At 40.8% G+C, this 27,415-nt stretch overlaps 1 protein-coding gene across 9 annotated transcripts in view; it reads right to left on the bottom strand.

The window, feature by feature from the left end:
* dab1a (DAB adaptor protein 1a) overlaps nt 1–27,415 on the bottom strand; it is a 221,281-nt gene that overhangs the window by 49,563 nt on the left and 144,303 nt on the right. For 8 of the 9 annotated variants that reach the window (XM_006790144.3, XM_087835853.1, XM_006790146.3 and 5 more), the window contains one exon: nt 2,457–2,740. In XM_006790144.3, coding sequence (XP_006790207.2) covers nt 2,457–2,526 — 70 coding nt within the window. In that variant the 5' untranslated portion in view covers nt 2,527–2,740. Of the gene's footprint in view, nt 1–2,456; nt 2,741–4,248; nt 4,345–27,415 lie in introns of those variants that run through there. The other variant, XM_035907530.2, reaches the window with a different exon arrangement.

Below are 27,415 nucleotides of genomic sequence, written 5' to 3'. Positions count from 1 at the left end.
GTCGGGCAGGTGGCACCGAGCAGCTGGGTGATGGCTGCCAGCCTGGCCCCTGGCATCACCTCTGCTCTGAGACCGCCCAGGCTTGCTCTCATACACCTGCTAGCTACCTGCCTCTGGAGCTTTTCACACCTGGATATTTTTGCTTCTCACCAAACACAACATCCCCGCACCTGTTTAGTGGAAGCCTACTGTGCTACACCACCTGTTAATTAACTATGAACGGCAGCAGCCCTGCATTCTGTATCCTAATCCACAAAGACACAATTAATAAAGAGAAAAAAAAGTAGCTCACAAAGCTGTGTTTGCATGTATATGAGTGTGTGTATAACAATCATTTCTAGTCAGGGCCGCAGGTACTACCTTAAAAAGTAGTGACTTATTAAATTCAGAGTAGTCTTGCCTTCATGATCTGATACAGTAATGTGAGATTAAAAGGTCACCTTTTTTCAATTCTAACATTTTACATATCAGGGCATAATAAAATGAATCATCTGTTCCTTCCCAGGTCTTACATTTTTTTTAAATGTAACCTCAGATGAAAAACAGCACATAACAAAATTGCATCATGTCATTATTTATGTCACAGAAATGAATCCAAAATGCAGAAGCCACATGTGGAAAAACTAAGTACACTCTTTACTTTTTCTTGTCTGTTGATTCCTGTGGAAACAGAAAGTACTGCTAACCAACTGCACCTCATTAACTGATAATCAGCAAGTGTGATCCTCTCCATAAAAACAGAGGCTTTGGCAATTTGCTGGTCTGGAGTATTCAGATGTATGTTAACACAACACAAAAAGAAGGAATGACATCAGTAATGACCTTAGTGAAGCAATTTCATCACCACATCAATCTGTGAAGGGTAATAAGGCCATTTCCAAACAATGTGAAGTTCACAATTCTACAGCGAGAAAGATAATTCACAACTGGAAAACATTCAAGACAGCTGCCAGTCTTCCCAGGAGTGGACGTCCCAGCAAATTTATTCCCAGGTCAGACATGCAATGTTCACAGAAACTGCAAAAACCCAAGAGCTACATCTCAGACTAAACATGCCTCAGTGAGCATATTAAATATTAAAGTTCATGAGAGTACAATTAGAAAAAGACTGAATGAGTATGGCTTGTTTGGAAGTGTTGTCAGGAAAAGGCTCTTATCTCTAAAAGAGCATGGCAGCATGGTTTAGATTGGAAAAGCTGCGTCTGAATGGACTCAGGAACAATGTCCTTTGAACTGAGGTAGTGATCTCTTGCCATAATCCACAGCACCACTTTTTATTAAACCTGAAGCATACCAGCACAAATGCCTACTGTCAAGCACTGTGGTGGAGAAGGAAAGATCTGGGCTTGTTTTACAGCCATATGACCCAGGCACCTTAGAGTCAGAGTAAACCATAAACTTCTCTTTATATCAAATTATTCTAAAGTCAAGTGTGACGAAATCTGTCTGGCGGCTCAAATTTGGCAGCAAGACAATGAACACAAGCACACCAGCAAATCTATAACAAAATGGCTAAAAAAAAAAAAAAAAAAATTTAAAATAAAACACCAAAAATCAATGTGTTGTAGTGGCCAAAGTCCAGATCTCAACCCTGTGATGTTACATTTGTTTAAAAAATGGACGGGATGTACTTAACTTTTCACACACTTCTTCTGCATTCTAGCTTAGTTTTTGTTTAAAAAACAAAAAATAAAACTTCAACATATTACAGCTATTAACTGTACATAAATCATGGACCAGTCACCATACTGGGACACATTGAGGTCATACACTGTTTTTTTGTGGATTCCTGTTTTTAAATCTCAAGTTCAGCATTTGAAAACAGACAGGTGGCAGATCTGATCCAAACACTCCGGAACAACAGAATTTTAGCAACAATCAGTCACTAGATAGCCATTCTTTATGCCATACCCAGCTTTACCACATTTTACTTTAAATAGGACCAGAACACATATTATGGTGTATTGGATAAAACTCAAAACTACCAGCTAAGATCAGAAACTCACTAAGTAAATGCCTACTGAGGTATTAAATCAAACCCAAAAGAGAAAAAAACATCCTACACTGTCTGACTTCTTTTTATAACCAGAGAAGTCACCCACTGCTGATGATTAGAGAGAAAGCAGACTGAAAGCACCTCCGCAACGGTCTTACTTTTCAGAACCTCGGGCTATGTCTATTTTTCATATACAGTCTGTGGTTACTTGGCTGCCAGTACTGTGCATGCTGAATCACTTCCATTGTGCTTTTTTGACTTTATTGTCAAAATGCTGCTATGATGAGGGATTTCTCTTGTGATGCGAAACTACTTTCATGTCACAGGAGAAAAAGATTTTTTCTCTCCTTGCAGAGTAATCAGTGAATTAACCAAATTACCCTTTCAGTTACTCATCAGCTAAATGACGAGTAAACAGTAATATCTTGAAAGTTGTTCCTGACTTCGATGCTGCACTAACCTTTCCTCTTGGAGTCCCGTCTTACGCTGCTGGGCCTGACCGCTGGTTGTAGCTCTGTCTCTGTTGACATCCTCAGGCTCCAACTGGTTTAGACTCCGCTCCGCTTGGCTCGGCTGGGATCGGCTGGGCTCCGAGGGTCCAGTTCACAGCGTCAGTGCCGGCTGTGCGTGCGTGGCCGCCGGGTGTGTGCGTGGAGGCGCCAGGTGTGTGTGTGGGCACACAGGCTCATGGGAGAGGGATGGGCTTTAGCCCTGACACAACATCCTACACACACCCACAGAGAGCTGGAGGAGAAAAGACAGGGAGAAAAGAGGTTGACGTCGGTGAGGTTGCGCTTACTCTTGGCAGGTGAGACCTAGAAAGAGTTCTCAGCAGGCATTAGAATGACTTCGTCTCTGATCTGCTTTGAGAAGATGTTGCCAATGGTAACAGACTACAGAGACCTGCACTACACTTTCTGCTTTCTATCAATAATGTGCCTCAGCAAGAAATTTTCTTGAGAAAATGTTCTTCCTCTTGAAGCCAGGTAACCAGGAGTCAGATTTAAAAGTACTAATAATGCATTCAAACGTTTACACATGACATAATCTGTTAGATCATTATTATGTTGGTTTTATCTTCTTATACTCCCCAAATGTTTGGCTATGACATGGGAAGTCACTAACCTAATCTCAGACAGGGTAAGAAACACAAGTGTTTTCAACAAGCAGGTGGAACCAGCAAAGTAGTATCGACAGAATATCTAAACCGCTTTATTTGCAGGTAAAGCCAAGCATGAGTTCTCCTCCAACATGTTGCAACAATCTCTTATTGCACAGGAAAACTGTGTGTGCACAAACTAAAGGTTTCAGGAAGAAAAATTGTTAGACCCGGTGCCTGTGATAGCAACATCTACCTGCCATACCACATGCCGCAAAGATAGAGCAGTAGAGCAGCATTGGCGCTGCTCTCGCTACTTCTATGACAATGACACAATGCTGCTGGTGAGAGGAAAGAAAAAGACTCACTGGGGATTTTATTTCTCACTTTGAGTCTGAACCAAAAGTAACAGGAAATAACAGCAGGGGAACACGGTTAACCTTGTTTACAGCTATGAACGATTTAATGACCATAAGCGGACCCATGCTTGCTGAACAACAAAAGATAAAACAATTATAACCCACAACATTTGCTTTACTTCTTCATAGTTCTGCTAAAGCTTCCAAAGTGTTTTTATTAGCTTGAAATTAATATGCTCGGGTTGAAACATTGCTACAGCACCCTACAGTAATTCAGAGCTGAACCAGGAAGTCGAAACAGTGATAGAGAATTATGACAGACAATTTGCTCACTTTATCTTTTCTAACAGGTCAATTTTTTTTTTAATATTTATGCATTTTGTATCCTGACAGCAATTATCTGATATCTTAGCAATTAACTTGAGGGTTCCAGTGTTGTTATTATGAGCACGAACAGAAGCTTAAACTAACAAGACCAAGGTTGTATTAATTTCTTTTTAATGCTAATTCCAGCTGCCCTTCTTAGGACTGACAGGCCCCTCTGGCCCCAGCATTTTGTATTTTTCCTGCCCATCTGCTGCTACTTATTCCTAAGTGTTGACTGGCAGTGACTACCATAACTTAGCAGCCAAAAACACTCAGATTCACACTTTAATGCTGTTGTGTGAATGCATGAAAGCACGCTCATTTACATGTGCACACAAATCCAGAATAGCTTTTTTTCTTACTTGGAAATGGTAAAGCACAAAGACGGGCAGCTGCAAGCTGACATGCTACATAATGAATCTGACTACCTTCTGAGCTGCTCTTCCAATCTTCTTAGAATATAAGTCTTGACCTCTCTTTCCTTCTCCGTCTCCATCTAACAGTGGCCGAGTGCCGATTTAAACAAAACCAAAAGACTTGTGCTTCTTGGGGAAGAGGGAAATCTCTCTTATTCTATTCCTCCCCCTCTCCACGGTGTTTTTGTGTGAATAGGAGGCCCCTGTAAGCCTTGGGCGAGAACAGATGAATTGAGAGGCTTTTAATTTGCTGCAGACAGAACAGAACAGAGTCCATTTAATTCTGCCAGCAGAGGCCATGTCGGCAAAATGCTGACAATATTCTTTATCTGGTCCAAACACACTGGAAAAGTGTGAGTCACTCCAATTACAGGCATTATCAGCAGCACTGTTCCACCAAATGGATGGAGAGAGAGTGAGTATGAAGAGAGAAGGGTTAGAGGGAAGAGAAACGAACAGAGTGGAAAGAAAGTGAGGGGTGAGGGAACATAGAGCGGGTGAGAAAGACAATGAGCGAGGGGTAAAAGGGGAGAGAAAAAAGCCCAAGGAAGTAAAATCAGAAAAGAAAGGATGGGGTCTGAGCAGCTTCAGCTTCAACCCTGAACATGTCCCCTGTCCGTCTCTTCTCCTTCCTTTTTTTGTTCTCTGAATTTGTTCTCCTCCTTCTAGCTGTGAAGTCTTTCATGAAGCATCTGGAGCTTGTGTTTAAAAAAAAAAGAAGAAGAAGCTGTCTGTTAATCCTCAAACTGGACCAGAGACAGCAGTCCAACAATTCTCACCGCACACGCACAATCTACAACCAAACGCACACACAAATAAGACCTCGTAGTTTCTGTAGTGCAACTTTGATTTCACAAACAAATTTAGACCAACTTTAAACTGTGAAATGGGTTCACAGTTTACATCCTGTCTGCAAAATTACTCCTGTAAGAGAACAACTCACTTATTTAAAGATGTTCTACCCATCCAAGCATTACAAGCAAAACAGCCACTACTTCACTGGTGAAAATGAGCAAGAAACAAGATTGTGAGACTGAAAATGAAAAATCTGCTGCAGCACAGCTCTCCAGACATATGGTTGTTTCTCTAGAGACTCGGCGAAGACTTCTACATCTTAAGCTACCGTCCCTGGAGAGGAGAACAAGCTAATCTCTCAAAACGCAGTCCATGTCTAGCTTCAGCTGTACAAATTCCCTGCCTTGAACGCACGCGCAGATAAAGTGAAGGAAAGAGCGGCACCATCAAAAGCCATCGTGAACGCTGTAGTGGTGGTTTGACCTGGAATCAGCGCGCGAGCTAAATGTAGCAGCAGAGCAGGATGTGAACATGGCTTAGTGTGTCTGGATTTAGACAGCAATCTGAAGCCACGCCAGAGGAGAGGCATAGCGGAGGCAAGGAGGAGAAGGGAATGAGCAGTAAATTGGACGTCCGTAAATGGGGCGCTGCCAACAGGCGCTAGCGGGAGATGTGACGATCTGCATGTGTGTGTGCGCTTCACTGTACTGTATGTGTGTATGACTTCATAAACAGGATGCTGCCAACAGGAGCTTAATGCCCAGAAATCATCTGCAGCTACAGGAAAGTATGCCAAGTGAGTGGAAAGAAAAAAAGAGAGGAAGAGAGAGAGAAAGGGCGTGCTCTCTCTATCCACCTCGCCTTTCTCCCACCTCTCACTCTTACAGGGTAATTGTGTTCCGTCCGTCAGGCTCAGAGTTAGATTGCTGGCTCCACTCATTCGGCTCTCCTGCCATCTCAATAATGAATAATCATAAAGACCCCCTCTACACTACTCGCACACGCTGTTCTCAATACTTGTGCTCTGTCCAGCCTACGCGCACACTCACACTTTACCAGTGCTACCTTTGTGTCCTGACACCATTGCACCGAGTCCTTATCAGCAGCACGCTTCTCCTCTGAGGTGTATTCGTTGATGAATAACAATGTTGGTACTAAAGGTCAATCCAAGTTACATTCTGCTAGGTTTCAGATGTTTTTTATGTTTTATATGGTTTTTTAACCATATAAAACAAACAAAATCACATGTAGTTATAAAGACCCAAACGGCTACATACACCCTTTTAAATGTCAACTGACAGAGCACACCATCAAGCCGAAGAGAGAAATAAATGTCAATAAATTTCTGTTCTGTCCAGAAAAAGAATAAAACTTAAGGATATAAAACCTACCACTTCATGAGCCTTAGCAGATAAAAATATATAGTGTCCACTCAACTTCGGTAGTCCAAAAAGCTCAGGAAGACGAGGTGAGGAACAAAACAGAGGAGCAGAAATGAAGGAAATGAAGAGAAGGAAGGGTAAAAGATCAACTAATAGAGGTTAGAAGAGAAGGCGTGCCTATTGGTGTATGATATAAAAGGTTGTTTGCACTTCTGTAAAAAGACTGGGAGAGTGTGGGATTAAAAAAAAAGAGCAAAAAACATGAGGTCTGGACTAAAGTCCAATGCTATGCAAAGATGCTGCACTTTGTCCAGCATATAACAATAAAAGAAGTGTACTTTCCAGAATCTAATCTCCTTTTTGATGAGGGATTTGTGCAGACAGATATAAAGCAATGATGAAAAGAAATGCAATTTCCTGATAAATTTTGCATCAGGGTAACTTCATAGATGATAATCAATAAATCATTAAATGCTTTGGACATGTAAAAGTTCATTTGGCAATGCAGACGTAATGCCAGTGAAGTGGTTGCAGGGATAGTTGCAGAGGCATACTGCATTGTGAAATCATCTGTGAACTCATCAGTGATCAAATTCTTATCATTAAACAACTTTGGCACTAGGATGTTTTATCAGCATGATGACATTTTTATTGATCTAAAACAAGACTGTAACCTTTAGCTGATTAATCAGTAAAAGCGTTTGCCGTTTTTGTACTTAGTTTTTAAAGCGTTATCCAGTGATGGATTTTCACATCATTAAAATGTTCCTTTTATGTCTCATGTAGTAGAAACCAAAAATATTTTGGACTGTTGGTTTGGCAACATCACCACCTTGATACTTTGAACTATTGAAAATATGGTGAGGATATTCAATATTTTCTGCCATTTTATAGGCCAACCAGAAATTCATAAATATGATGGAAATACTCTTGAGCGACAGCCTCGATCCAAAATTACCCCAATATCATCAAAAGATGTAGATTTTTAATTGCTTTTTTAAAAATTAAAGCTCACTCTAGCTACTTGTGCAGCCACATATTGCACTTGTTAGCATTATCCATCTCAGGTAGAAGACATTAGATCTTAGCAGTAGAATGGCATCATGGGTCAACGCAGTTATCACACGTTGAGAAGCAACTGTCAAAATGCATGTGATCACAGCTCACCATGCCATAACGAAGCTAAAGTATTATATAGCAGCTGCGTGGTAAAAGGGCATTTTTGACATTGATCTAAATAGCCAGTCCACCCACGCTGCACATTAGCCTAGCTGAATTTCTGAGAATTCCTTTTGGGGCTGGGGGAAGAAAAAGAAAAATTGCAATTCCAACAGCGGTTACATGACAAAAAAGAAGGCCTCAAAATTGTTACTGCAGCTGTCTAGTGGCTGAAACACCAGCCTGGAGTCCTATAAGAACAAGTGTGCCTCTAGTTCAGCAGGCAGTAAGCCAGGCCACCATTCAGCACAACAACACATTGCAAGAGACACGGGTTCTGAGCTGCTCTAGGTGCTCCACATGGCTCCCTGCCTGCATGAATGACTAGAAGGAACATTCAGTGGGGGTCTCATCGGGAAAAGGTAAACATACGCACATGCACACAATCACACACACACACTTTCCCACCCACAACCTCTTGCCAAAAATAGAATACCCCACAAGATGACAGGCTCACTTGCACGTGCAGATCACAATTTAACACAAACTATACACATACGGATACAAACACGCACATCATCTTAACCTAACCTATTTACAGACACAGGGCTGTAGATATCAAAGCGTTGGGCTTTCTTTTGGGATTTCCTCCTTTCTCATGTTTTAAGGGGAAATAGATGAAAACGAATCCCGTTCTCCTTGCACCTCCCCTGTGTCTGTGAGTGTGAGTGTCTCCTCTGACTTGTTAATGTGCTAAATGTTAAATTGGTCCTGCTAAGCAATGTGTGTAAGACTGTCTTTTTCATGCAAAGAGGAACCAGCAGCTTTTCTGACAGACTGTGGATATGCCTTTATCACCAAACCTGCACTCTGATTCCACCTCTGTGTCTGCATGTCTGACTGACTGATCCTCTCACTGCCTCCTTCATCTCTACTCCCTTGTTCTACTACAGCAACCCACATCATTCTCGGCTTCTCTATTTACACATGCCCAAACTATTTGCTGATGTGTAAGGTTGGATTTACGGTGTGACATCGTTTAGTAATGCATCCTTTTATTTGGTTGTGCTGTGGCCTTTCTCCTATTCGTCTCTGAAGCGGTATGACTTCGGATGGCCTTCACACAGGCAGACCTGCTGGACGTTATTTCCCATTCCCAACACTAAGCAACATGTGGAAGTGGAATTGTAGCTTCATCCCTCACAGGAATGATTCAGTGACTTATGGTTGTTTGTAGTGAAAAGAAACAGGCAATTGTCAGCAATATGGAAATGGATTTTCACGAATGACGGAGCACAGTGCAAACATACACCATACCCCGTGATTACCATTTCCCTGACCCCTCAGATACAAAAAAATATATAACTTTTATTCATTTTCATGGGGTCTTTACCTATTTAATTTTATGCCTCAGTGGTGGGTGAATGAATAAATAAATTGTGTACACGGAATGACAGAAGGCACCACAAAGAAGTGCATAGGAGGTTTTGCGATGGAGGTAGAGAAATGAACCATGCTTGGCTAAATACTGGCATAATTTAGAGTTTGGCCCGTTGCAGTCAGAATATCCCCAGCAGCTCTAAAGCCAGAGGTCACTCTTTTTTTTCTACAAAACCATCATCGCTGCATTCTGGTGCTGGCCTGGTAAAAGTGTCTACTCAATATGATTTAGATCCCTTACAGCCCCTCTGGACGCCCATCAGCAGAGCCTAAAGTGAGTGATGGATTTGCTACATATGTGGAGTGGAAGAGAAGAGAGGAGGATTCTGGTGCATAAAAATAGAGCCAGAGCCTGCTGGTGCACAAGAGTAAGACTTAATGAGGGATGCAATCATCAATTATTCAAAACACTTAATCATGGTGTCACACGGTGCTGTTGCACAAACACATGTGCACACACACACGCACGCACACGGACATACCACAGGCTTGTCAAACTGTGCCTCTGAAGGCAGACATTGAGAGAGAGAGATTGATGGATGTAAAGGGGAATACAGACATGGGATTACTGCTGCTTTATTGTGTATCTGGACATTTTCTCCTACAAATATTACACAATAAAAAAAATAAGATGAAACCTCTCCCACTGCTTATATACAAGTTTTATTATAATGATAATTATCTCTTTAGATATAATCAATAAATTGGTCTTAGTACTGTAATTGATTCGATATATTAGTTATAATGTATTAGATGAATGAAAGCTACTAAAAATCTGCTGTAGTACCAGTAAGTGCCAGTAGCTGGAGACTCTTACTCTGCCATGAAAAGAAGAAACTTATCTGACTGCACTCCAGTTGAGCTATTTGAAGGAATACGTCTATAATGCTAATAGAAGCCATAGCTGAATATATAAGTTGCAGATGTCTATGGGGGATTATTTTGCAGATGCCCACGCAGAGTCAGTCAGACCAGTTGGACCAGTGGATACCTGCTGATGTGTAAACTGTAACAATCCTGTCAGAAAACTGAGAGCTTATGATGCAAATGTTCACATCAACTTTGCCTTAATTTCACCCATTTCCAACACTTACCATTACCAGCACAATAATGTGATGAACTACCAGAGACATTGGCCCGCTTTGTCTATGAATACATTTCAGTGGAATACTGGAAAAACTGACTGACAAAGGTTGTGCGATATTATTTGTGGACATCTGTTGGATCTGAACAGCTGTCTCCAGCAGCTGTACTGACATTAACTATGATAAACAAAGCACGAGCCCATCTTGCAGATACCGTATGCACATTTTATATTAACAGTTAAAACTATTTGATGTGAAGCCATGAGGAGAATACAACTTGAGCACTTCATCACCAATAATAGATTAAAAATGGTTCTGACTGTAATTGTTAGATATGCCCAACAAATCTAGTGAGATCTAATTTATATCCTCCACTAAAGCCATAAAGTTGTGTAGCCATTTGATTTGATGTCATTTTTTTCTTGTTCAAACTATGGAAATTGTAAACATTTTGCATACTCTGTCCAGAGGCACCTGCCAGCTGGTTGATTTAACATTAACCTAGCTTACCCTTGCTACATGCTGCTCATCTCTCTAGGTATTTCAATCGAGTTGACTGAAGTACAGTAAGAGATTTTTAAGTTTGATTTATGCATCCATAGCCACTTTACAGGTTCCAACAAACCCATCTTTTCAATAACATCAACAACACACAGACTCCTGACAGATTAAACAGTAAGTAAATGATTGCTATTATAGTGTTAGATACTTGAGAAATTAGCACATGTAAAGAAGTAATTTTGATACATTTTCAACAGTGCTCCTGGTTGGCATTGGTCTGATCCATGATGCTACAATATGCAACTTAAAGGAGTAACTAATCTGCTAGTAAGTATCCAAGTATCGATTGTTTTTTAATAACCCAACAGGAAGCTGGAGCTACTGCGATGGCCTGCAAAGAACCAAAAACACATCGGGCATGCTCATAATTAATGTGGATCATTACAGTATTTTCATAAGCCCAGTGGTGGTACTCTTTGTAGCATCTCACGAGGATGTTTTAGTTCTTGTAGATGTAAAATCCCAAAGTTCTGCCTAATCTCTCTACTTGCTTTTGAGTCGGAAAGGAAAGACAGGATACAGAGAAGGGAAAGAACGAGATGTTAGCAGAGCAGAGAAAGTAGAGACTAAAAGAAGCTAAGAATGCTTCAGGCTAGACCTTCAAAAGTGACATCCCAAAACTTCTTCAACTGCAAGCCGCTGGCGAGCCTTAACTCAACAGCTCACTGCCTGCAATTGGTACCAAGACACACATCTGGAGAATTCTACGAATGTCTATGTCAGTCAATCTGTCAGAGCAGAGCAGCAGGAACAGATTCTCCACCTCTGGCCTCTGGGGCCAGTTAGTGCGCTGAGGGAATGCCTAGGTTGAACCGCAGGCAGAAATTCCCAAGGGAGTAGAAACGCATCTCCCACCTAGCACTCCCCTGTGCTACCTTGTACCGCTAATGGCCATCAGTCAGTTACAGCTCCTGCCTGCTGCCCGTGTGTCTAATCGCCCACGCACACTGTCACAGTCGCCTGCCCTTCCAGTTAATACAGACAGCCAAACAAAATCAATCTTAACTGAGCGTCCGTGTTTGATAAGGCCTTGTTGTTTTTTATGGACTCTGACAACATGATCCGCTCCCACCCACTTCACATGGGAGTAACAACTCCAAATCTAGCACAGCAGGTTGGCTATTTAACACTTTCATATCTTACAGTTGTTATGTACTTTCTGGAGATCCATCCATCTTTCTTTCACAAAGACAGACATGCACATGGCACACCAAGCCCAGATAAAGAATACAGCATCCACTGATGTCATCAGCCTGAAAGTGAATCACAGCAGGATTGTCATAGTCAGGACACGATTTGCATAATTTCCTTCTTTGAATTCCCAACTCTTTTGAACTTGTGGGCAACCATTTCCAGCCAAACACACACAAGTACACAAACTATGACAACGTGCAAAAATCTCTGTGTAAGTTTCCTGGAGGTGAAAACTTTCTGCCAGCTCTTGAAATAGCCCCTTTTAGCACCCCGTGGTCTATTGGACTGCTGGGCTGTCTGAACACTCACAGAGCGGAGGGGCTATTGGCATTCACTTCCCCACGGGGCTCGGAGTCGATACAAAGCTCTTAAAACTCAGAAAATGCTGTGTGTGTTTCTGAGAGTGAGTGTTTGTATATGTGTATATGAGATCGAAAACAGAAGAAAGAAGGAAGGGATGTTAACATTCATGTAAAAGTCATGCAAAAGAAGCCGTGCAATAGTTAAAGACAGATGTTCAGCTACACACACACAGACAGTATCGGTGCGAAACATCCATGCTTGCGTCTGTATGTGCAACCATTTTCACACAAACACTTTGATGTCCTTTTTCACTTGAAGCACGCAACAAGAGACAGTCTACTTCTGATGAATTCTCACTATCTACAAGACTCCATTCAGTTTAGATGATGGTGCTACCTGGGTAGCAGGTCGAAGCGAATAGAGGAAGCAGTACACATGACACCCACCGAGTGATTTCACAGCTGTTCTCATACTGGTGGAACTGGGCATAATCTGATATCACACAGGCTTTATACCAATATAGCTGACAGGCTAAGAGACGACTGATGTCCGATCCAAATGCATCGGGCGTTTGCATTCTCACACGTTTCTCTGTCACGTCTTAGGTAAACATCTAGAAAAGTTCAGGTTTGCAAGTGCACGTGTGAAAATGGCTTGTGTGTATGTGGCACAGGTAATGATTGTGTGCTTAAACAGAGCTCCACCCCACTGGGCCTCAGCCTCTTAGTGTCATCCATCATGGTGATGCTGCTAATGATACCAATACATACACCAGCACAGAGGGAAGAGGTGGAAGGAAAGCAAAAGGAGGGACAGGGAGAAAAGAAGAGGGAAAATGGTGATGCAAAAGGTAAAGGAACAACAAGAATTTTAATATTATTATTTTAATGTCAGTTGGGTTACATAAAGATCATTGTCACGCAAATAAAGCGAATTTTAATTTACATTTGCATTTGAGAGGGAAGGCTGAAGAGGAGGAGGAGGAGGAGGGAGAGGAGAGAGACAGTGCTGGTAGAGAAGAGGCAACCAGCATGAAGAGGGAAGGAAATGTGCTGTCACAGGCTGAGAAGTGGAAGATAATCTGTGTGACTGGAATAGGCAATCTGATTCTCCCTTTCCTCCTCCTTGCTCTCTTTCTCTCTGAAACACACACTAAAACACAAACACACACAGTGTATACACAACACTGCCCGCTGCCAAACTCACAGAAAAGCTGAGGCTGACTGTGTGCCCTGCATGAGCTCCATTGCATCTGTGTGGATTAATATCACAGCCGGTAGATTCCACTTCAGGAATATGACACATAAAATTAATTGTAGAATTTGCTTCTATTAAGAGAGAATAAAATTTGAATGGAAACGTGAAGAAGAAATATTCTTATTTTTAGGATGTTTGCAAGAGATTCCAGCTACACCCTGAGAATACTACCAGTGCTAGATTGGACTTTTTTAATGTCTCACTGAATTTATGTGGTTAAACAGGAAAGAACACCTACATTCATAAATGTCTCAAAATGTCACATTTAAGTCTTACAACGGCAAAGCTACTGAACAAGAAATTAATGTTGGAGTAGTGCATTTGAAAGAACAAAAAGATAACAGCTCAAGGATTTCTTTGACTTGCTGGAATACAAATGTGATTATTTGATCAGTTAAAAGGCTTTTTTTTCTTTGTTTAATTCTACTACATTCTCAAAAAGGTCTCTCAAATCATCACAAATGTTTACATATTAAAAATTATATAAGCATGATAATACTAAACATTTGGTTTTACAGTATTTAAATAAATACATTCATCTATTGTGCATGGAAATCCCCTCCATAGCATCATAAAAGTGTATTTTTTAGGTCAGTTTTGATTGAAAATTTGTATTTTCCAACACACCTCGACTACCTCACTCAGAATTCAGCTAGATTAGTCATGAGAGAGGCTGTGAGGAAAAAGGCTGGAGTATTTCTTTCTTCCTTCTCATCTCACTCCCAAGACACGTTGTCCTCTTCACTTCCAGGAGCAGGATGAAGGCCAGCGGGGGTTTTAAATTAGCCTATCAGATGCCTCCACCAGCTAAAGGAGAATTCTGAATATACTAATAGACAGGAGATTAAGATATGTAGCTTGGGGCACAGCCACATCTCCACACACATTTATATTTTACTGACACACACACACACACACACACATTCATATACTCACAGACATAGACTAAAACCGTTTTATTCAATGATTACAGAGGACAAAATGATCATTTCAGATCTCAAGAGCAGAGGCAGCTTTTCAGAATGTTACAGTGTCTTTGATAAGGATATGGGTAATGACGAGGATTATTTCTTATGTGAAGCTGGACGAGAAAAAGAGATAAAAAAGATGCAGATGTGACTATGTATAATGATATACAGAGAGCATAGAGAGAGGCTCACTAGATTACACAGTACTATCTGCTCCAGGCAGAAAGCACAGGTGAGGAAATCCCTTCTTTTCTCGCTCCTTCCTCTTATGTTCTCCATCTTTCCCTCAGCCCTATTCCCGTTATCGCAGCTGTACACAAACAGGTACAGCTCCCCTGACCTGGCAACACCCCCTAAATCTCCCTGTCCTCGATCTGCTTTAACAATCTACCCATGAAAAATACCATTCCTCCCTCTTCTTTGTCTTCTCCTCTGTGTTTCCCTGTGTGTCTGATTGCTCATCTTTCTTCATTGCTCTGCCTGCCTCTCTCCCAGGGCTTGCCATCTGTACAGTAACAGGTGTGCTGTGTATGTGACTGATGTGTTTGTTACCTGTAGCACTGCCTGCAGCCACAGCCTGCATGGAGAATAGCTGCTTCTATCTGACCTACTAGGTAATGCTCTGCTCTCTTTTCACTAATCCTCCTCCCGTGACTCCTTCGGATGGCGACAGAGTACAGAGAAGAGTAGGAGACGAGTGCGTAATGAGTTAAAGAAGCAACGGCAAGCTGTTGTGTATTTGCATACGCATTTCAATGAGGCTTACCAGTTGTGCTGTGGCAGTGTGTTCGCCGTAGTAGAGTTTGGGTAATTAGTCCCACCAGTCTGTGGGTGTGCATGTACATGTGAGCACATATGGGTGTGTTTGTGTGGTGTGGTCTCATTAGTCACACAGGTGAGTGATTAAATGCTCTGCAACACCTGGAATTGTTCCTCGTTTCTTCCTTCCCTCCCTTTTCTGCTGTTGTCTTAATTTACAGCAACACCCTTGAGAATCTTCCTGACTCAGTCACAAAGCACACTTGAGAATGGCTCCACAAACTTAATGACAAACACGTTAATGCTTAAGCCATCCGATGAGGTGTGGCTGTTTCAGTATGAGGTGTTTCAATAATTGCCACAGTCTGAATCGTCCATAAAGAAATCATCCATTTATATAGTCCAGATCACAACTTGAAAAATGGCAAAAAAAAAAAATCATATTTTGAATGTTTGGAACTTAACAAGGTTCCAAGTAGAGCTTCAACATGCAACAAGAAGAAATGGGAGTGAGACAAAACATTTTTTGAGCAGTTTTTTGAGCAGTTTTGCAGTTTATTGAAAATAATACTTAACCTCCTGAACTCTTCCACGGCATGCATTTTTAATTTCTCTTTGATATTTGGGCATATTGGGGCCCGATGAATGTAAAATAGAAAAAAATAAGAGCCACATATGAGGATATTCGTTTAAAATTTTGATAGAACAGTAGCAGTATAATGTTCTCGTAAGTGGATATCAGGCCCTTGTAGAGCAAAATTGAGTATTTTGGTCTAAATAACCCAAAATGTGATGTCCACATATGTGGACGCCAGGTCCTAGGAGGTTAAATTGCCTGTTTTACAGCTGATCAAAAGTTTGGGACCACATGCCTTTAAAAGGCCAAATCTGTGCAAAAATGTGGACACATTGTCATTTCCTGTCATGACGATTTGATGGCAAAGGTAAAAAAGCTTTCTCATTCTAAATGTGGTTGGGTTGTTGAACTGAATAAGCAGGGTGTCTACAGTAAGACAGTTTTTTGGAATTTCTTAAATGATCATAAGGGTTTTGGAACAAAAAAGTCAAGTGGAAGACCCAAAAAAATTTCACTAGCACTGAGCCGGAGGATCCAATTGACTGTCTGTCAAGACACTGGACGATCCTCGACCCAAATTAAGGCTGACTGCAGCCCCATAACAATCAGACGCCATCTGAGACTGAAGGGCTTCCAAAAAAAAAAAAAAAAAAGTCGTCAAAGCCCTCGTCCCTTTGAAAGCCACAGAACTGACGGTTTGGACTTTCTTCCAGCTTTTAATGTCCCATGTTTGGTGCTCTTTTGCAAAGTTTTATTCTCTGATGAGAAAAGAATTTAACATTGATGAACCTGATGGTTTCCAACGTTACTGACATGACAAGGAAATCCCACATGAGATGTTTTCTATGCGCCACAGTGGTCTTTTTCCTTCAGTGGAACAATGGAGCTTCAAGAGGTGCGGAGGCATCAAACAGCCGCTGGCTATGTCCACAGGTTGCAGAGAGCATCCCTCATGACTGAGGGCCCTTGTCTGTGTGGTAATGATTGGTGATCTAAATCCATTTGAGAACGTTTGGGGATGGATGGCAAGGAAAGTTTACAAAAATGGACAACCAGAGAGTAGATGTCCTTTGTGCCGTCTTCACCACTTGTTCCCACTCACCGCATGGAAATGCTTACATCAAGCATGACGCAACAAATTATTGAAGTGATCAACAATAAAGGTGGAGCTACTCATTCGAGCTACTCGTTGTTTTCAATAAATTGCAGGCTCAATGCTCAAAAAAATGTTTTGTCTCACTCCCATTTCTTTTTGTTGCCTGTTGAAGCTCTACTTGGAACCTTGTTAAGATCCAACCATGCAAAATTAATTTTTTGCCTTTTTTTTAAGTTTGGTACTTTAAAATGATACTCTACAGGGACAGTTTTGGAGCCAACTTCATGTGGCCATTTGCAGAAAATTTCACTTTTACATTGGCTTTATAGATTTACATGGATATTCACGCTTGCTTCTTGATGTAAGACAGTGTAAAACGTGGACATAGCTACCGCGATATCACCCGCTGATTTCTGAAGGGTTGAAATAAATGTTTCAACTATTGCTATCTATAAAAGCAGCAGTGATAACGAAGGATGGCTCTGACTGTGAGGTTATCCAACACCGAAGTTGTTTTGTTACTGTTTGTGCTTCTTCACTGCAACATTGTACTCAAATCGCTTTAGTGTTTAGCTCAGTAATTTGCTGAACTTCAGCTGTTTCAACCCCCCCCCCCCAAAAAAAATAAATAAATAAAAAAAGAAGAAGTGCTTTCACTTTTCTTTTAGGCTGCTGGAGTGATGTAATATAAACTTAGTTTGCAGCGGAAGCTTTAATTAATGCCCATGGTGAGCTCAAGGGTTCTCTAATAAATGTTCTCATCACTTCCATAATTTATTAGCTGCCTATTTTATACAGTCCAGCAACGCTCAATAAGTGTGGCTCTGATTCAGTTTCTATTTGCAACACATGTGAACTCTTTTGTAATTTGTATCATAATCAAATGACAAATAACTATGGCAACAGTGTATGATTATTTTTTTTAATGACTGTGTCTGTGAGAACATTTTTACATGTGATATAAGAAGCTCCTCAGAACTTAAAACTGGGTCATCCTAGTTATTTCTTGGTTCATTAGCCCTGTGTTACCACAGCCTTTAAAGTAATGTGATAGTATTTAAGACTTAATCCAAGCTGAAGGTGTTACAGATTACTGTATGCCTTTTATGAAAAACAGGCTTTGGGCTATTCATGCATGAAATCAACATATTAAAATATCACTGCGTTAGATGATCTGTGGAAGGTTTTAAGAAGCAGCATACAGGAAAAATTGGGTAAAAGCAGCTGTGATTGGAGAGAAGGTGAAGGATCAGGAAGGAGTCCTTCAGGATATTGATGGGGTTATGGATACTGGATCATACTGTCAGCCTTATGTCCCGAAATTGTATTGGAGCACCAGAGAGCCAGAGCACACAATCAGTTCTACACCTAAGCTTTATTCTCATATGAACTTTGGAGAATTATGGGATATATTGTTTACGTGACTGAGTTCCCCGAGTAACCGTCAAAATGGAAGGACACATTCACTTCAATTTTATACAGCGCCAAATCACAACAACAGTCGCCCCAAGGTGCTTTATATTGTAAGGTAGACCCTAAAATAATGAACTGATTCTTATATAGCGCTTTTCTACTCTCCCAGAGTACTCAAAGTGCTCTATACAACATGCCACATTCACCCAATCACACAAGCACTGTTTTCTAAAGTTCTTAGTGCTTCTTAACTACCATTCATACACATTCATACTCCGATGGACGCATCAGAGAGCAATTTGGGGTTAGTATCTTGCCCAAGGATACTTGGGATGCAAACTGGAGGAGCCAGGGATCGAATCACTAACCTTCCAATCAGTAGATGACCTGCTCTACCTCCTGAGCTACAGCCACCACCAAGAATACATACAGAGAAAAACCCAACAATCATGTGGCCCTCTATGAGCAAGCACTTTGGCGACAGTGGGAAGGAAAAACTCTCCTTTAACATGAAGAAACCTCCGGCAGAAACAGGCTCAGGGAGGGGTGGCCATCTGCTGCGACCGGTTGGGATGAAAAAAAATGATGCTACTTTACTAGGAGTGAATGTACCAGACCTTTACCTGTCTCTTAGACACTGGCACAAGACCTAACACAGACCTTGTACTGGGGAGCGGGCAGATTACAGACCTGTTCATCTCTGAAGATCTGTGTTTTTGAACCACTGTTGGGTGACGCCTAGAAAAGTTCCGGATTACGCACACGTGTGAATACAGCTTAAGTCGATGTAGGATGAAACATGTTGAACGGAAGATCACAAAAGGAGAAACCACACAGACAGTCATTTAATATACCATGCAGAGATCCACAGCAGCATGAAAAGAAGTCACATGGCCAGTTGTATGTGGCTGCTCTGATATTATTATTGCACAAGTGTCCCTGAGGGCTGAGGTGTGATAGATGTCAGCGGTGTAGGTAATAAATTGCAGGGGTCAATCCACTCTGGTGAAGAGGTCCGCACTCATGGAAGGCCACCTGATAGACAATACAGGTTTCAAATATTCCCTTCAGAATACATTTCCATTCATTCCTCTGGCCTGTGCTCATCAGACAAGGGATCATTAAATTGTTCTCTCAAGAGAGCTGTCATCCAAGGCAATGTGAGGGGATCACAGTAAGAACTCATTTGAAGGGTGATTTACACCAAAGGCCAAGGTAAGCGTCTGTTTTCTCTAGGTGACCACCTAGAGGTGTCTCCAGAGAGAAGGGAAAGAGAAGAGACTGTAGACTAATCACCGACTCTAAAACCCATGTTGTGCTTTATGAAGTATGAAGCAGTAAAATAGCCCTTGCATTCTTGGTCTGCCACCTTACATTTATAACATGGGACAAGAAAGTATAAGAAAGAAAGATAAATGCAGAAATCTGTTTATAAGTACAATCTATTCTACAGTACCAGTGCTATTACCAGCTGGCACAGAAGACTGGGGCAATGTGAAGCTGCCAAGTGCAGGAAAAATCATGTGTGCTTCTGTTAATGACAGAAAACCACACACCAAATATGGTGGCACACTCATTCTCGAACAAATTAACAACTTCCAAATGAGTCGCTGTCAAATATTCCTGTCAGGTCCCACCACGGCTGGCGTGGCTGTGTGATTGAAACCATCACCTTTATGGTGTGAGTTTTATGAGCTCACGTGTGCATACAAATACACACAGTCACACACTGTGAACTTGACCTCACGGCTGAATGGGTGGTCTTTTAACATCCTCATTACCAAAAATTACTTATCATACTCACCAGCCATCAGCTTCTATTGACAGAGAAGTTATTATCTATAAGCATATCCAGCTAATTGAAGGCTTCCTATCTAAATGCTCATACTGAGAATGGATGCAGGGGGGGGAGTATGTGTAAAAATGAGCGGGAGAGTGAGATAGATGGAAAGAAGGGTCATGGCCTAGGGGTAAGGGAGCCATGAAATGCACCATTATATATATATATATATATATATATATATGGGTGTGTCTGTGTGTATGTGTCCACCAGTCCAGTCAAGTGTGTCTCTCTGATAGATGCTCAGTCCAATTCGATCAAGAAGCACAAATGACCTGTGAGCAGGTGATTGAATCCTCCATTCGTCCTTAAAGAGGGTCCCTGACACAGGCGTGCGCACACACACGCGCACACACACACATACACACACACGATTGCAGCATCACTAAATCTGCTAAATTCACTTTCAGTGCATATTTACTGCTAATACTTATTCACTGGATCTTACATCAATCAAGTCCAATGCCTGGTTCGTTTGCCGAAGACACTTTTTAAATTGACAGAGGATATGCTGAGTATCTGTTAGATAAACAGATTGGCAGTCCCACTAATTCCCCTGAAAGTAAACACCTAAATCTGTAGTTCTATACACCTTTAAGCAACTTTTGCTTTACCGATTTGATTTACTGGTCACACACATAAAAACTATGCCAGTTCATATAAAGCACTACCAACCCACTAGTTCACACAAGATGTTCTTTTCCTGAGTTCAGTGTGAAATTGAATAGCCAAAGGACAAATTGCTGGAGAGCAAAGCCAATACCCAGCCAAGGAAATACTTGTTTTTCTCAGCAGACCAGTAAATACTGGACTTAAATTGCACAGGTGGAGAGGAGACTCAAATGGGGTGCCCATAGTGCTCTGTTTCTGTTGGAAAAGAAGGCAACTGTTTGCTGACTGCCAGTGGCTTGGCCATAAGAAGTTGATATAATATCAAAGCTCCTCCCGTCAGACTTTTTTTAGGGTCTCCTGGCTTGCAGTTTTTTAAAAACTGCTTTATGGAGAATTAAATTCTTTTAGCTTTCATAAATTAAGACTGCACCTTTGTTTTCATTTATTGCAAATGCTTGTAATGAATTTGCACACAGTCACTAATACTAAACCACAGCTTATTCAAAAGCACAAAGCCATACTAACTGGCTATAAGCTGATTTGAGCTGTAAATTTCAGCAGTCAAGTGAGGACTGCGTCATTTCATCTCTAATGTGTATTTATGTGTCTGTGGGTCAAATCCTCTTACACGAATGCCTGTAAACAACATTTAAAAGTGGATAAAGTGCAAATTGTGGTATTGGAGGGATAATGTTTAGTCATTAGAAAGGGGGCTGATGTTCCACGTACAAGGGAATTAGCAGCTTTATAGATCATAATAAAAGTAATAAATCTTATGTACAGGATACTTTTTGGGGTACTTAAAGACACAAATAAAGATAAAGGTGTAAACATGCATTACTGCATTGTTTGTGAACTATAAATTATACCTAATGAACATAATATAATAGTGACAATGTGCAACTATAAAAAGTATACTCTACTGAATTTCTTTTTTTGTGTGTGTGTGCCAATACTGTCTGACAATATCACTGTTCGCTCTAGTTAAAGTTTATAGCCGTGCTGTGATTGGGGATATATTTACATGTAAAGTGATCACTCACAGAGATGGAACAAAACATCTCTTACTTATTTCTCTCCTACAGATTACAGTCTGGGTGCTGCTTGCTGGTCTGACCAGTCAACATTAAATCTGCTTTGATACAGTGGTGTAAAGCAAAGGTGATATACTTGAATACAATAACATAGTATGGCTCAGATCCAGACACTGACCAGTCTTTAACATTCTTAGCTTTCTACACTACAGTTTCATAAACTGTGTGTTTTAAATGGTAAATGGCCTGTATTTATATAGTGCTTTACTAGTCCCTAAAGCGCTTTACATATCCAGTCATCCACCCATTCACACACACATTCACACACTGTGACTCCCTCACACTCCCTCAAAATATGTACATGAGGTTCAAATTTGTGCCTTTTTTTCTTGAGCTATTACATTTTTTTTATTACAACAGTACTTAAGATCTGCATACTGTTAAAAGTTCAACTTCCAGTTCAATTTAAATCTTCGTACAGATGAGGATCATCCCCTGAAAAGCTCTTTTTGTTTACTGTTATTGTGGCAAATCGAATCTCTCTTTTATTTATCTGGTTAAAGTACGTTATTCCCAAAGACCCGGTCTTTCATAAATGTTCCACGTCAGTTTGACGACAAGCTGTTCTTTTTAGGACAGCAAGGGCTTTTTTATTGCACGCCAGCCCTGCGGGTCAAATTTTATGTAATTCAATTGCAAATTAGGGGTGAGAAACTGTCAAAAAGACTGTATGAAAATCTTTTGGGATAGAGGACAGATGTAATTGTGTCACAACTACTCAAGCCTTTGCTTAGCGTTTGTTAAGTACGAAAGTTTAGTCTTGTTTACATGAGGCAGGACTGTAAGGTTACCCATCCTTACTGCAAATCCATGTATTTTGATACCAACAACTGTAATATTTACAGTCAGTCAACAAAACTGCACTACTAAATCTGCCAAACTTCCTTACAAGGGAATGGTTTCTTCCAAATATGTTGGAGATCTTTAGATCTTAGCATAATAACACTACACACACCACACATCCTTGACCTCTGATCTGGATTCCTTATGATTTAGATTTGAAGGTGCAAAAACTGCACAGGTGAACTTATTTTTCCAAATGTATGAAATGTCATTTTTAGTTACTTAAATAATTCAAATCAATTCAAAATGTCTATTTTTAAACATCATTTGTTTGATCAGATGAAATGTTTGCTTGTCTATGTATATGATCTGTCTAAAATAAAGATTTCCACTTACTATTTTTACATGACTGCTCAATTTTTTTCCATCTTTCTGGAACATTTGATCTATTTGGATTTACATTTAAACTGAAGAAATTCTGACTGAGCGGCAAAGAAGAACTGATTAATTAGCACCACTGGGTTAGCGTCCGTGGGTGGTGCCAAGTGTGATATCTCAAAAAAATAAAAGATTTCTACATTATCGAGCTCCGCTTTCTTTTTGCAATAAAATATAAACTGCCTTTTACAGCCTCAGTGATATGCATGCTGCAAATCTCCAAAACCTGAAGCCACCAAGACAATCCTAATGACGTGGCAAACCTTAAAGGCCTAAGAGTAGCCACACGCTATGATTCTGTCACATGATGCCCTATTTCAGTTCAAGTCATTATAATGAACTACAGTAGTATGCAAAGATCAACACAAGAAAAAGCAGCATAAAACATGCAGTGATTCTTTGCGATCATTATTGGCACAATATACCCTCTACTGACACCAGTATTGTTTTAAATTTACCCTACTTCTTTAGTTATACTCTGGTTTCGCCCCCACTCTGTATGCGTGTATGCCTGGTTGATGAGCAAAAAGAAAAGCAGCATGCATGGATTAAATTGGGATTTGTAATGGTGAAGTGGGGGCTTAGTGGGTTCAGTTTTGGAACTGGTGCATGCGTGCACAGGAATCAAGGCAAAAATATTTCTAAAAAAAAGAAAGAAGCCGTACATTTAAATCAGATCTAATTAATAGATGTTAAAGAGCAGGCCTCTGATAGAAATCAGCCGCTGCATGGTCTGATCTGCTCTGAATGTGGCAATGAGTATAAGAGACGGCTGATTATAAAATCTTTCTATAAGTTCACTCTCCCGTGAGGCTCCCAGTTAGCTTAATCTAACAGTCTGTCTCAAAATAGGCCACATTTTGTTAAATGTTTATAGCCAATGTTACAAAAATAAGCATTTTACATCTTACAGACAGTTATTAACCCTTTTACTCATAGTGGTCACTACAGTGGACAGCTGTTTTCTTGTATTTGTGTCAGTGTTGATGGTATACTTGCACACAGACCACTACATTGGACACTGATGTGTCACTCCATACCCTGTCACCCACTGGTCAGCCAGTGTTGTCCACTTAAGTAGACATGTAAAAAACTCTTTGAAAAATACATGTTTGAAAAATGAATTTCGTGCATAGAGATGGATAAAAATCCTGATTGAGGTTGTCATAATTCATGCATGAAAGGGTTAAATGCAAACATATTTTTAAGTCACATTCTGACCTACCTTTCCATCCATCCGCTCTGTTCAACTGACACAAAACAGGCAGAACTAGCTTTTAGAGAAACCACCTGAGAGCACGAAGGCAAATCCTGCAAAATATCCCATAACTGCAACATTTTCCCTCTACATTTGCAATTAACCTAAGGTTGTTTGCACAGGACTTCATTTTATTTTTGTACACATTGTCAACACTGCAAACCCCTCAAACAACTTTTTTTCATTACAAAATGAAAAAGTAGCCGATAGCAGTGTATATCCACATTTTCTACCAGTCTGTTCTTAGATGTACAAGTTGTTGATGAGTCAGCACAGAGGATAAACCGTTAAAGCTCTGCAATTAAATGACCACTCACAGCTCTGCAGAATCATTTACACTAGTAAGCTTCACCTTAACCTCCTCTGAGCTTCTTTCCTTTGATGCTTCAGTTAATTTTTTTCCATGAATAAACATTTTGTCTGTTATCATGATTTTTTTTATGAGTTTTCCTATTGAGTAGTATCTACGAACTGAAACGATTTTTGCAAAAGATTGGCTATAAGTACAACACGTAAGTGAGAAAAAGACATAAAAAAAAAACAATGGAGCAGTTTTCCTGCTGTGAAATTAATACTGTATGCAAAATCCAAATCCAATTTTGATCATTTTTATGCCTCCACCTGAAATGAAACTGAACCTGGTTTATGGGTTGAGCAGATTTCATGATCCATGAAACTAGATAAGACTCCATTCAGTGTTTACAAATGTGTTTTTGTGAAGCTGAAGTGCTGAGCTCCATGAGCTGAAGCAGGAGGTGCATGTGTGGCACGCATGAGTATATGCTAGTGTGGCAGCATACTTCAGTTTTAGCTCTGCGGGCTGAACGCAGGAGCATCTGGGCACCCACCCACCCTCTCCTCTAAACCCAGCAAGCACTATATGAGCCAGGCACCAGGTGCTCCAGGGAAGCAGCCAGTGCTACGGTTCCAACCCAGAAACAACTCTTCTGTCCTAGACACAGATGCCAGACTCTACCTCCCATTTCATCTACTTAGAACAGATGTTTAGCACACAAAGCAATCCTAACATGTCCTAAGAGGAATTTAATTAGGTTACCAGCACTTTGTCTTTCAGACAGGGTCAGACAGGATATAGCACCTTTACATGCTACTACACAGCTTCCTGCTTTAGTAAGTAAACATGCTATGAAACATCACTGTGAATTTCATGGAGGAGACGGTGTATGATGATGGATATTGAATTACGCCTAATCTTTACAAACACCAACACTAAGAGAGAGACAAAGGGGAGAATCATGGGACGGTTAAAAATTCATTAGTGAGCAGCAACAGAAAAGCGCAGATGGAGAGAAATCATGAGAAGGGAAAAGAGAGAAAGAAATAGGAGGAGAAATACAAAGAGGCAATCCTCTGAGGAAAACATCTTTCCACTCCTGTCTTTGTCTATTTCTTTCTCTAACTTTGTTGCAGTCTCCCAGTGAGTGTGGAAGTCAGTGGAGCCGATCCACAGGGAAGAGTCAGTTGCAACCCCCCTCAGCAAATCTAAGGGCCCACTCCCATGCTCCCTTCACACCATAGACGCATTCATTATCTATTGTATTATTTGAATAAAGAATATTGTACAAAACGAAGCATCTCTGCTCCTTTGTATATGCCTGAATAAAAGGCAAAGCATCGCAAATTAAAATGTAATTTGCGATACTTTGTTTGTTGTGCTCTCTCCAGCACCTAAAATGTCATAAGGCGCATGTAATACGGCTGGGGTCTGCTGAGGCATAGAGCACCGTACATCACTGCTGTGACTGTGTGTGTGTGTGTGTGTGTGTGTGGTTTGAGGGAAGGGGGTGGTCAGGGATCTTGACTTCTGTGGAAATTAGAATGTAAGGCGCTGAATTAATTGAAGTGTTAATGTGCTGTGACTTCAGTCTGTGTGTGTGCCCGCGCCCCCATGTGTATGTGTGTCTTCACCTCCTGAAAATGCCTCCTATAAAGTGCTTTTGTTTGCTGTTAAAACTCATTAACAACGTGAACACCTTTGTGATTTTACCCCAAAGTGGCACTCGCTGGAAAAAGAAAAGGAGGACCGATGTGTAAATCAAGGATTGGGGGGGGGGGGGGAGATTCAATGTGATAATGATGCTGAGAAATGCTAATGTTGATGTGAATGTGAGCAGGGAAAAAAGAGGAACTGAAGAGCCTTAGTTCCATAATCAGCATCTTATCTGAAACAAGAGGATCCCTGAAGCTATGCTACAGAAAGAGAATGATGGAGGGAGAGAGAGGGAAGGAGAAATAATGAAATACAGACAGAGATAGGGTAGACCCTGAAAAGGGCAGGGATGCAAAATCAAAAACAGATTGAGAAAGGACGAAGTAATAATAAAGAAGGGTTGAAAAGGACTTGATAAGATTCACCAAAAAAGGTTAATAGAATGGTTGTTCAGTTTTTTTTTAAAGCAGAATATGTTTTGTTGGTCTGTAGGAGTGAGTCCTCTGTGGTTCATCCCGGACTACAAACTTTCCTTGTGCACTTTAAAACAGGTCAGTTTTACAAAGAAAATGTGTCTTTATTTCCCCACAGCAAGCTATTGGTGTGAAAAAAATTCTAAGCCTACAGATATGCATTATGCCAACTGACCTGTAACAGGTACAATCCAACCCATACAAGTAAAAAGCAGAAATAACAGACAGCATTCTTTTTTCCTACTGATCCCATTTCAGAGCAAAGCAGAGGATGCTAAACCCATAAAGCAGTCTTTTTGTGGTCAAATATAAGGACAGTGAAAGTGCATTGTTGTCTCTGCAGATGCTAATCCCAGTGCTGTGGACAGATTGCGAGTGTTTTAAGAAGATTACAGACTGCAGAGGCAGATTAGTTGGCAGCTTGATCTGAACCTCTGGATGGACTGCCCTGCTCACTCACAGGCACTCTGTGAGGGTGTGCATGCGTGTAATGTGCTTTAGTGTGGCTGTTTGCGTTCAAAAGGTAGTCATGATTGGTGGTAATGACAGCTTTGTGCACATACGGCTTAAAAATGTGTTTGTCTGGGTGGATATTGATTTGCCAGACACAAACACACTCTCAGTTTTCTTCATAGCTAATAAATGGCAAGAAATAGGGTACATACGTACACATAGAGTCCCAGTGGGCTGTAAAGATATTCTCAATGCTAATTATATGAGACTGCGATCACACACACACACA

This window comes from Neolamprologus brichardi, chromosome 23 (genome assembly GCF_056152115.1).
Source record: "Neolamprologus brichardi isolate AB-2024 chromosome 23, ASM5615211v1, whole genome shotgun sequence".
Classification (NCBI taxonomy): domain Eukaryota; kingdom Metazoa; phylum Chordata; class Actinopteri; order Cichliformes; family Cichlidae; genus Neolamprologus; species Neolamprologus brichardi.
Note: the sequence above shows the minus strand (reverse complement) of the source record. Positions and strands in the feature narration are given on the sequence as shown.